The sequence below is a fragment of the Rhinopithecus roxellana genome, chromosome 10 (genome assembly GCF_007565055.1).
Source record: "Rhinopithecus roxellana isolate Shanxi Qingling chromosome 10, ASM756505v1, whole genome shotgun sequence".
Classification (NCBI taxonomy): domain Eukaryota; kingdom Metazoa; phylum Chordata; class Mammalia; order Primates; family Cercopithecidae; genus Rhinopithecus; species Rhinopithecus roxellana.
Window position 1 is genome coordinate 6,435,611 of NC_044558.1, and position 12,279 is coordinate 6,447,889.

The 12,279-nt window shown below is 52.5% G+C and overlaps 1 protein-coding gene across 1 annotated transcript; it reads right to left on the reverse strand.

Annotated features, from left to right (window-relative positions):
* Positions 1-976: 976 nt before the first annotated feature.
* Positions 977-9,978, reverse strand: FKBP4 (FKBP prolyl isomerase 4). Its single transcript, XM_030938701.1, has 10 exons — positions 9,681-9,978; positions 7,653-7,797; positions 7,040-7,182; positions 6,086-6,206; positions 5,667-5,823; positions 4,973-5,063; positions 4,792-4,875; positions 4,337-4,522; positions 3,556-3,795; positions 977-1,766 (listed from the first exon to the last, which is right to left on the reverse strand). Exons 1-10 carry the CDS (start codon positions 9,783-9,785, stop codon positions 1,659-1,661), a joined length of 1,380 nt encoding a protein of 459 aa, XP_030794561.1. The 5' UTR covers positions 9,786-9,978; the 3' UTR covers positions 977-1,658.
* Between the last annotated feature and the right edge of the window lie 2,301 nt (positions 9,979-12,279).

Consider the following 12,279-nt stretch of genomic DNA (forward strand, 5'->3'; position numbering starts at 1 on the left):
AGTAGTTACACTGGGACTTTTTCAAAAAAGAGGGTCTTACTGTCTTGCCCAGCCTGGCATGCAGTGGCACAGTCACAGCCCTCTGCATCCTTGGTGTCTTGGGCTCAAGGGATACTCACACTTGGAGACTTGCACACCCCAATTTTAATCCTGGCTCCAGCATCAGCCATGCTGTATGACTTGGTGAAAATTTTCACAGAAATCAATCTTCCACCATTACAAATTTCTTCTGGAAGGAACTATACAGGCATGTGGCTAAGCAGACAACCACATCACTGTCGGGAAAGGACTGGAGAGCCCACAGTAGGAGAGAGGGATGAGGGCAGACACGGGCTGTGGCCTGGAGCCAGGATCATCTGGAGGCAGCTCAGCATGACTGGCTTGTGCTGCCTGGCTTCTCCCAGGGCCCCGTCATGCCATAGGAGTTAAGGGTCAAAGCATAGTTAGAAAAAAAGCACAAGCCGTTTCCTGTTAAGGCTGGGAAGGAAGCTGGGCATGACCACTCTTTACTCTCGACCTTAATCATGTAAAAGTTATCTGACGGAGGTTAGTGACACCAGGAGTTTTACCTTGTTAAGAAACCAAAATGCTCAGATACCTCTGCCAGATCAGAGGTAGGCAGAAGACCAATTCCAACTTCAAAATGAACATGCACGGTGTCCCAGTCTTCTAGATCTTTATACTTTCCTCTTCCTAAGTGTCAGGGAAGAAAACCAGAGGCACTAAAAACTGCCAGGTTGCTGGAGGGAGGGAGTACATAGATGCAAGTCCCAGCCACAGCCTATGCAGTGCTCAGGAAGCCCTGCATAGTGGGGCTGCTTCCTGCCCAACTACGGTGTCTATTTGAGATGCTGCACTTAAATTTAAGCTCAACTGGGACTAAGTGGGTGACCCCTTAATTTTGCCACTACCCATTATGTACCCACCCATACCCACCCCTCCAAGGCCGAACAAAAAGGGTTGTCTGACACCCAGGTTTTATTGTTTCCACTTTATTGCTCAAGCACGGAACTTGAGGCAAGCCTGGACCTTCAGCAACGTGCGGAGAAGAGGCTGAGGGGATTTGGGGACGCATCCTGGCTGAGAGGGGAAACTGACAGGGGAAATACCAGAACAGGGAACAAGGGGTGGTCACCATCACACCAGAAGACATCAGCCACACCGTTGGGGGTGAGGAAGGGAACAGAGAAGAAATGGCATAGCAGTGGTTTTTCCCATGTCCCTAGCACCCACATGGAGGCCACGTTTGGAAATGGACTGGGAGAGGGAAAGGATGAGGAAAACGGCTGCCCAGGAGTCTCCCTCTCCACCCTGGGTTCATATCAGACCCCATCCCTACCACTTGCCTCTTCTACCCTTGGAAAATGGACCTAACAGAGGGAGCAAAGTAATAAATTAACATTCTGATGAATATGTATGGATGGACATATGTTCATGTGCAAAGGGGGAAGGGAAGAGGGGGTGACACCAGCTAAAATGATTCCCCACCTCAATCCCCCAGCCTACTCCTTTCCCCCTTCCCCCTAAAGCCACCATCCAACCAGATAGAAAAATAAAGGTCTAATTCACTCAAAATTCTTCAGTTTTTACAAAACTAACAGGGTGGAGGGGGGAGACTGGGGGCAGGCAGCCGCAGGAGTAGGGCTGGTGGAGTGGGGCTATGCTTCTGTCTCCACCTGAGACTGGCTCCCTGCCATGTTGCTCTTCTGCTCCTCCTTCATCTCTGTGTCAGTGGGGTGGTCTCCTGAGGAAGCCTCTGCCTTAGCCTGCAAGGAAGAGAACAGCAAAGAGGCTGACATCCCAAGTGAAAAAACACACACTTAATTTCTAGCAGAATTACACAGATACACTCATTCTCCTACATCTGTCCTAAAGATATATCTGTATAGGCCAGGCCTGGTGGCTCACACCTGTAATCCCAGAACTTTGGGAGGCTGAGGTGGGCAGATTGCTTGAGCCCAGGAGTTTGAGACCAGCCTGGGCAACATGGTGAAACCTCAGCTCAACAAAAATTACAAAAATTAGTTGGGTGTGGTGGCATGCACCTGTAGTCCCAGCTACTCAAGAGGTTGAGACGAGGATTGCTTGAGCCCTGGAGGCGGAGGTTGCAGTGAGCTGAGACTGTGCCACTGCACTCCAGCCTGGGCGACAGGGCAAGAGACACTGTCTCAAACAAAACTAAACACTTGTATACGTACAAATTATGAACTCAAAAGGTTATTCACCGCAATGCTGTTCTAAGCAGCATTGTCCCATATGGTAGCCACTACTGTAAGTGGCTAGTTCAAACTCATGTGTTTTTAGTGCAAAATATACATTGGATTTTGAAGATGGTTTGAAAAATACACAAATGCAACTAAAATTTAATTCCATTTGTTTTTCACCTTTTTAACATGGTTACCAGAAAATTTTGAATTACATGTGGTTGATACTATATTTCTACTGGACAGTGCTGGTTTAGAACACTGTTTAAGACTGGCCAGGCATGGTGGCTCACACCTGTAATCCCACCACTTTGGGAGGCAGAGGCAGGCAGATCACTCAAGTCAGGAGTTCGAGACAGACTGGTCAACATGGTGAGACCTCGTCTCTACTAAAAATACAAAACTTAGCCGGGTGTGGTGGCGGGCACCTGTAATCTCAGCTACTCGGGAGGCTGAGGCAGGAGAATCGCTTGAACCCGGGAGGCGGAGTTTGCAGTGAGCCAAGATCGTGCCACTGCACTCCAGCCTGGGTGACAGAGTGAAACTGTCTCAGAAAAAAAACACCAACAACACTGGAAGACTAAAAGGGGACTGACTGACTAAGATAAGCCACATCCACACAATGGAATACTATGTAAGCCTAAGGAAGAATGTAAAAGTTCTTTAAATACTGATGTAAAATAAGCCTCCAGTTACTATCATGTGAAAAAAGCACAGTATGTGCCAAATCATAGAGCACGTTGCCTCTTGTTAGGGGAAAGGGAGAAAGCAACATGAATGTCTGCCTGTGCATTGGTGCAATACACTGGAACCATATAAGAACCTAAAGGGTCAGCTGCTTCTGGTGGGGGAGGCAGACTTTTGACTGTATATACTTTGGTACAGTTTGAATTTAACTATGTAAATGTATCATTTATTTAATCACACACAAAAAGCATCTAGCTTTTTTTTTTTAGACAGGGTCTCATTTTGTCACTCAGGATAGAGTGCAGTGGTGCCATCATAAGTCATTGAGGTCTCTACCTACTGGGCTCAAGTGATCCTCCCACTTTGGCCCTGCAAAGTGCTGGGATTATAGGTGTGAGCCACCGTGCCTGGCCCACAAGAAAACATAAATCGGGAATTACACTCAGAGCAACCAATCCAACTTCTGGGGCTTGTGGGTAGGTTCCCAGCACTGATCACAGAACACGGCCCCAACAGCAGGGAACACATGCTCTTTAATGCTCCAGGGAAAAGGGCAACTTTTGGTTTCTGGGATCAGCACAGACAACCAAAGGCACCAAGAGCCCACAGTAGCCAGGTTCCGTGGAGGGATGCTATTCCCACTGTTCCCCACCCCAATCCTCACCTTGTTCTCCTCCTCAGCCAGCCTCTCAAACATATTGGCATAGAGCTTCTTCTCCCGGGCAAGCTGCCTTCTGATCCGCTGCTGGCACACAGCCAGCTGGGTCTTGGCGGCTTTGTTGTTGGGGTAGAGCTGCAGGACCTTCTGGAAATCAGCCCGTGCCAGTTCAAAGTCATTCACGGCCAGGTGGGCCTCTCCCCGGCGGAAGAGGCCCTTCTCATTGTTGCTGTCCAGTTCTAGGGCCTAAAGGATGCAGGGAGGAAGCAACATCGTGGGAGCTCAGGGCTTGTAGCTCATCTGGCCAAGACTGGGTTCCAAAGGTACCCCCAGCAGGATTGCAAATGGCTGGCTCCACCCCAGGAAGAACAAGGCTTGGGGCATTAAATGGAACAATCCAAGGTCTAGGAAGGAACCTCATTTAATCCAACAGGCAGAGAGGGAAGACAGCAGGTCTTTGGATGAAATAAAAAGACTTCAGACATAACATTCACTTTAGAATAAAGCAAGTAGGTAAGCGGAGAGGCTAAGAACCAAGGTGGGAGAAAACTCTTACGTGATTCTTTCCACTCCCTGTGTCCTCCTACTTCTGTGCCAACTGCTTCCCACCACTAAAGCTAAGGTGCTTGCTATGAATACTTGCATCCAGGCCTGTGGCCTGTAACCTCAGAGCTCCCACTGATCCACCCTGCTTTCCCTGCCCTAGTCATCAAGGGGAAGTTTCAGACATGCTGGCACTCAACTCTGCCTGTGAATGCTGCTTCCATGCCCTCTGAGGGGGCCTCACCTTGTTACAGCTTTCAATGGCCGCAGAGAAGGCCTGTAGTTTCAGATGACACATGGCCAGGTTGAGGTGAGAGGCCAGTCGAAGGGCCTGTGCCTTCTGTGCTTCCTCACTGGAAAAACTAGACTCATATTCCAGCCAGGACACAATCTTCTTATACTGTAGTAAAGCTTGCTTGTATTTGCCTTCCTAGAATGGGAAAAAGGCTCAGGCACCTGGCACAGGTTCAGTGGTACCAGGCTCTTATACCCTGCAGACATCAGTGACACATGGCCACAAGAGGTTCTTGCTCCCACCCCTCCCACTGGCAAGGCCAGCAAGCTCACATATACGAAGTGAAGATGGCAGGTGCCAACCTGTCCATTTCTTGGCAGAAAATGATCTCAGTCACCAAGGGAAGGGTAGGCTCAGAGCAACTCTTCCTGGGAGTGTCCTTAGGACAGTGACTGTTGGCTCACCTTGAAGTACACAGTGCCCCGCTCTTTCACTATGGTGCTCTGTTCCAACTTCTCTTCTGAATTCATCTCCCAAGACTCCTTGGCCTGCCACACCCCAGGAGAGAAACAAAGTTGTCAGTTACCCCAGAGTACGTACAGGGTGGAACTTGACTTTAGATGGGAAGACCCTGAGCAAACTTACCTTTTCAAAACTCTTGAGGTGTAATTCATATTTCAGCTCAGCATTTGGTGGGATTTGGAACTTCTCCTTCCCAACACTGCCAAAAGCATAGCTGTAGGGGTGAAAAACACTATGTGTCGTCTTGGCAACACTTAACCTGCTCCAGGCTGAAAAGGCTTCCTGTCCATTTCCTGGAAAGTGCCTTCCCATCCCTTGAGAGTTGGTTCAAATGTTTGGCAAATCTTCCCCGGCCTCTTCACACCATCAGATGGTCCCTCAGCATCCTTCATACCCTTCTAATAACTTATAGCCAGGCAGCAGTGTGATTACTAATTTAAATGGCACCTCACTAAACAGTGAGATAGAATTAGAAGGCAGAAACAATGTTCTATTAGTCTCTGAACCCCTAGGAATTTTCAGTAGTGCCTGGCATGTAGTAGCTGTTTCAGTAATGACTGAATAAATTAATGGGAGAAGAAAATCTTGATGGCAGAGGAGAGAAAGTGTAGCAACTATGACTGAAAATACTGGGCTTAGATCCAAGGAGATGTAGACAATTGTGGCCACACTTCTAAGTATACTGAGGATATCAAAATGGTGTATGTTTGGTGTGGCCAGAGTTAAAAAGGATACGAACAGCTGGTTCTACAATTCATTTTATATCCTGGATCTTGGTTTGCCTGCCTGCCTGCTCTACGAAGTGCCCACCGCTCACCTGGGCTTGAGGTACACAATGGAATGTTCTCCTTTCTCCATGCGCTGAATGGCCCTCTCCAGACCATAAGGCAGATCCAGGTTCTCCCCCTCGCCAATCTCAAAGCGGAGCTCCCGCTGGTCAAAGAGCTGGTCCTTGTAGTACCCTTCCAGTGCAACTGGTGTGAAAGAGAGGCAGTGTATCAGAGTTGTAAGAGGACAGGTGACTGAGGAAGGATGCCATCAGCTTCCCTACATCACTCCATCACCCCAAGATTCTCCTAGCTGTGTTCTCAGATCTGGAGTGATTTAAAGAGAATATGGTCCAACCCCTCATTTTATGGACAAGAAAACAGGCTCAGAGAAGGGAAGTGACTTGCCCAAAGCCACACAAGACCTAAATATCAGAATTAGAATTGAAAGCCCAGACTACTGCCTCACCCTCCACGATAGCGCCCTCATTGGGCTTAGCATAGCCTTCACCGCGAGTCCGTATTCTGCGAATGATTCCGCCATCTTCCTCTTCCGTCAGATCTTCTCCCTTAAACTCAAACAACTCCACCTGTGGGACAGGATGTAACACAATTCTTTCCCAGACTAACTCACGGGCAGTGAAACAGTCTTTCTTATCCGGGAGAGTCCCTACTAACTGCCAGGCAGATCTGACCACAAGGGCAGTCACGAGGAGTTGGGTAGAGCGGCACTTTTTGGAAGTTCTTGGGGGCTGCCCTAATCTCAACTTTGGAAGAGGCGGGCAGACTACATAGATTTCAGTTAAGCTGAGGACAGCAATCTATTTGCTACCTGCTCTACTAACAAGGACATATTGGGATGCATTCCAGATAATCCTAATTCCCACTACCTGATAAGCCCAATCTGGTAGGTATTAGAAATGATTACCCAACATCTCTCAGCAGTTTCTCAGTATTCAGGGGCCCATGGATTGGCTCAACCATTTTCAGATTGAACAATGTCAAGTTCTATCTCCTTAGTGAAGCCTTTTCTCAGCCCTTGACCCACAGGGGAGCTACTGCTCCCTCTTCCGATCTCTAGAGCACCAATATTCTGTACTGCCATTTATAATGGGCCATAGTTTCTGACCTCCCGACTCCTTTCAGTATTCTTCTGGGTACCGCTCTGGAGATAAAGATGTCTTAACCCCAACCATGCTTTGAGTCTGGAGAGGTGCTTGTGCCTGCCTCTTGCTACCCGAAGAAGCTTCGGTTACTTCCATTACTAGCAGCAGCAGAGCCCTCTGCATTTCTCCTCCCATAAGGCCAGGCCCTCAGCCTTGGCTACATTGTCTCCAAGAAGCAGGAAGGGCTGGAGGGCAGCCAGGCATTGGGCTGAGATAAGGCCTGGCTCTTAGCCTGATCTCAGTGGCCGGACACTCACCTCAAATACAAGCGTGGCATTGGGGGGAATCTTTGGAGGACTGCCTGCTGAACCGTAGGCATATTCTGGTTTGCAGGTGATGTGGCACACCTCCCCCACCTTCATGGTTGCTATGGCAATGTCCCAAGCCTTGATGACCTCCCCTGCAGGTACAGAGGCAAACAGGACCACCTTAGCAGGGTTCTGATTCTGGGCTCCAACAGTGCTCCTGAAGAGTTAATGCACCACACTCATGGGGAAGCTGAACATCCTTTAGAAATGGGACCAGAAGGTGAGATACCTGGTTGCATTAAGTGCTACCAGGTCTAAGAACTGTAAAAGATCACCTGACCCTGAACAAAAGAGTTTAAGATGCAAGACAGTCCACCTTTGAAGGGGGAGTAAGGTGTTGGGAGGTGATGAGGAGAAGGGGAGACAGAGATCAGTATAGTTACAGAACGGTAGAAAAAAAAAGAGTGACCGAAAGAGTTAACAGACTGTGATAAACCATTCCTCCCTGAGCTTGGTCCTGAGAAAATGGTTTCTGCTTGTGACAGCTTGAGAAAATGGTTTCTGCTTGTGACAGCTTGTGTCCACCTTGAACCTATCCTACCAGCCCACTGACCACGCCTACCTTTTCCCAGGTCAAAGGAGAATTTGTCCTTGCGATCCAGACTGGAGTCAAACTTTGTGCCATCTAATAGCCAGCCAGTATAGTGGACAAAGACTCGGTCCCCAATCATGGGCATCTCTGTACCTGTGCCCTCTCTCTTGATGACCTGGGAGGAAGGGGGAGAAAGTGAGTAACCCAGGGTTTGGGGCCGAAAGGGGCACCAACACTGCCTGCAAGCCTCCAGAGGGAACATAAAGGGACTTCTCTGTGTTCATCCTCCTCTGCCTACTTGTCCCTCCAGATTCAGCTACTAGCAACTTGACTTAGGAGTCAACTAACCTCCTTGTCTTTCTTCAGGTGCAGCAAGACTTGGTTTGAAAAAGGAGACAAAAGGCTGAGAGATCTGAGTTCAAGTTTCCGCTGTATGGATAAGTTTTAAAAATTCTCCACACCTTATTTGTAAAGCAGTGATGATAATCCCTATCTCCTACAGTTGTTGGAAGATCAGACCAGTAAAGGGTTGAATAATAGATCATTATTCTCATCGGCAAAGGGGGAAGTATTTATGCCACACTTCCTCCTCCTCCCTTCATGCCAGTGGTCATCAGATTAAGGTCTGGTTTGGAGACAGGAGAACGAGAGGAGTATGAGTGAAGAGAATAGAAACAGTTCAAAACAGGTAAGGAAGAAACCAGGTTATAAGTGAACCCAGAGGCTCTCCATGGGACCTTAAACTCTGACTTGGGAGCTGAGTATTCCTCACTGGTAGGCTGTTGAAGACCAGGGCTGGAGTATTTCCCAGAAACGCACAGGCTTCTTTAGCGCCACCTGGTAGGTGTGTGGTCACCCTCTAAGGGAAAGCTTCCATGGAGAATGGACAGGGTCTTTGAGGAGTAGAAAGGTAAAAGGGAAGGAATGGCGGATCAAAAGGGAAATCACCCTTCCTGGAATAACAATCTTATAGAAAACAGCAGGACGCTGCAGCGAGAAGGGGAAGCCACATGCCACAGGAGAGCCGCTGGAGCAGACGCTCGAGGTCCCCAATAATCTGGTGCAAAGACAGACGCACTTCCGGACCAGGTAAAGGCCCCCTGAAGCGGGTGCCACACACGCGGCGCTCAGCTGTGGGAAGCCAGGATGAGGAGCAGCAGCGGATGGGGAGAAGGCAGAAAACACGGGCTGGGAATTCATCTCCGGACTCTCCCCCAACCTGCTCCGACCCATGGCAGGTTGTCCCGGCCCAGGTCAAGATGCCCTCCCCCCAGCTCCCCAGGCTATTTGTAGTCGAGCGGTCACTCGGCGGCAGGCTCCGCAGCAGAGCGCCTCGTCTCCGCCCCACACCCCGCAGTCCCGGCTCGGGGAGGCAGCGGGGGGGGGGAGGGGACTACAGCTCCCGGCATGCCCCGCGCCCGGCCTCCCCGGGGCCGAGGGAGGGGGCGCCGCGCGCGGCGAGTGGGGACCTCGCTGGGTCCCGGCGTCGGCAGGGGACCCCGGGAGGGCGCCGGAACCCTGTCGCGCCTGCGTCGCACAAAGGCCGCCGGGCCAGGAAAGCACCGTGGGGAGTCGTTCCCCGTCCTGGCCCGTGTTCCACCGCCCGGGTGGGCGAGCCCTGGCACCGCCACCAACGAGGCGGCCCCCGCGGCTGGCAGCGCCGCGGGGGTCGGGGGCGGCGTGGCGCGGGAGGCCCGGCCTGGACCCGGGCTGCGGCTCGCGTGCCCGCGGTGGTCGCCCCGCCCCTCTCCACCGCCCCGCGCGCGCCGGGGTGGGCACTGCAATCCTGACCTCCTGCCCCGGCCCCGGGGCTGGGGAGCCTGGGGCCTCGGTCCGCGCACTTAGGCCGCCCCCCTGTTGAGCGCATGGTCGGCCTCGGTGCCTCAAACGACGCAGCTCGGTAGGGGACGGCGATGCCACCGGCCCCCGGCGGGACGGCCGCGAGGCTGCAGAAGCGGCCGCCTCGACCCGTGCCCGGCCGCGGGCTCCGGGCGCGACGGAAGGGCGGCCCGCAGGGTCCCAGGTTCGGCCGCCCCCGCAGGCCCCGCCGCCCCTCACCTTCAGCACGCCTTCGTCCTGTTTGGGGCTGATGTCCACTCCCTCAATGGGCAGCGGCGCCGACTGCGCCCCGCTCTCGGTCGCCTTCATCTCCTCGGCTGTCATCTCCGCGCGGCGCGCCGTTTCTCCGGGAGCTGGCACCGGCGCGAGCGCACCCTGGGCCGCTGGCGGGGGCGCTACCTGCGGCGCGTGCGGGAGGCCGGGCGCGGCGGCACTGGCTGCGGACCGCGAGGAGGCTCGAGCACCTCTGCACGCGGCGCGGGAGCGGGGGTAGGTGGGTCAGGAGCCGCTCTGGGAGCGATTGGTCCCGCCCCGCCGCGAGGGAGGGGCTGGGAGGAGCGGGAGCGCGGACAGAGGGGCGGGGTGCAGAACTTTCTAGAGACGGCGGGACTGAGCCGGTTCGGGCTTAGTGCTGCGGGCGCTTCGGAATCTTTTTTCTTTCTTTCTTTTTTTTTTTCTGGTTCTTGCCTCCTTCTGGCGGCCTGCCCCCTCCCCCTTCTCCTGGGACCCTCGGACTCCGGGGATCTCCCCAGCGGCCTCCCCTGGCCCTCCCTCCCTCCCTCCCATCCCCGCCCGCTTCCCTGTCTAACCGGATTCTTCCAGATTCTTCTCGATCGATCTCCCGACATCACTCCACCAGTCCGCTGCGCCTGCGGCGGGGTGTGGGGAGCGCGGGCGGCGGGATGGCAGTGGCGGCGCCCCCTCCCCGGGACCGGCCGTCACCACGGGCGGTGTGGCCTCTCCGCTATGACCCGCGTAGACCCTTCCCTACCTGGGGGAAAGAGGGCGAGGCGTCCGGGGAGGGGGAGGGAGTGGACAACGCTGCCCCGCTGCAGAGAGCCGGGGAAAGCGACCTCGATTTCCCCAGAGCCGGGAAGCCCGGGTCAGGCAGCGGTGCCTACCCCAGCACCTGCAGATGCTGCGAGCAGCGGGTTGGCAAGGCATGGCCCGCCCAGCTCGGCACTCAGACGGGGCACGCACTCAGGGGACCCTTCCCGGTGGTAATACAGCTGCCGCTTCTGCGAATGCTTACACACGTGGGTGCCCCTCACGAAAAAAGTCACTCGGTTTTCCTAAAGGCCCACAGAAGGAGTCTTTTCCTCTCAATGTTAGTTTCCCGAGTGTTTTTCGACAGCCTGTGGAGCGCGCAACTGCCCGTGTCACCTAAGCCATGGTCGTGGGACCTACAGAGCCATCTAGAGAGGGGCCTGGTTTTGCTCAGCACCTAACCCCAGTTTAGCGTAGTGCCTGGTGAGTGGTGTCCAATAGTTACTGGCTGCATGAATTTTCCTTTTTTAAATTAACTTTTCCAAGTCTTGGCTGACTTTTTTTTTTTTTTTTTTTTTTTTTTGAGACAGGGTCTCGCTCTGTCTCCCAGGTTGGAGTGCAGTGGTGCGATCTTGGCTCTCTGTAGCTGGGACGACAGGCGTCCACCACCGCGCCGACTAATTTTTGTATTTTTAGTAGAGACGGGGTTTCGCCATGTTGCCCAGGCTGGTCTCGAACTTCTGGTCTCAAATGATCCGCCCGCCTTGGCCTTCCAAAGTGCTTGGATTACAGGCGTGAGCCACTGCGCCCGGCGTGAATTTTTATTCCAATAATAATTATATTTTTGGACTTCCCGTTATGTGCCCGGCACTGTGCTGTTGTACGCCATTGTCTCATCAAACTAAATTGAAAGCTTTTTAGAGATAAACTGTCAGCATCATAATGTGATGATTTATTGTAGTCCCTGCCGAGGGAACTTGAAAGGGATGCGGAAGAAACAGCCCTTCGCTCCAGCAATTTACAGTACAAATGAGTTGAGCCATAATGAAGACGTCTCTTTAGGTGACTGGAGACAACTTCAGAGGATTCGGGGCGGGGGGCGCTGCCTCTACACGGGTTCAATCCATTACTTTTCTGCAGAAGTAACAGTGCCAGGGGCCACCCAAACTCCGGGAGACTAGGATGGTGGGTGCTCGCTTCCGGCGTGGCAGTTTACCGCAAACTGTCCTTGGCTTGCACCTACTGATACTCCACGTGTGGCGGTTTCTTTTCTGCGTCTTTTTCTCATCGGAAGCAGACAGTGTAGGACCCCTTCTTTAATTCTGTCCAGCACATACTTAATGGAGTCCTTCAGATTGCCTGCCTGGACATTAACACATAGCCTACTACCCTAGTGGAATGAGCATGTGCTTTGGAGTAAGGGGAGTTGGGTGACCCGTGTGTTATGTGAGCTGTTTAATTTCGGGCAGGTTAGTTAATCTTTATGTCTCGATTTCTTGTCTGTAAAACAGGGATAGTAACATTTGTAAAAGAGGGTGATTTAATGGTTAAAAACAGGGAATCTGTGTAATGGTATCTAGCTAGCACGTTGCTCGCCTCCAACTCCGCAGTTGGTAAATAACGGTCGGTAATGTGATCTGATAGGCGCTGCGCTGCGGTGGAGATGGGGACAAAGGGCTAAGAAAACAGAGGTCTGTGAGACAGGGAAGGGCATGAGGGCAAGATTCCCAGTGAGAAGCTCTGTCCCCACACACTGAAGGAGGAAACTAGGGGACCACAGGCATTGGGGTCTTGAATCCTGGAGCAGGAACTTACTGTTTCTCTTAGAATA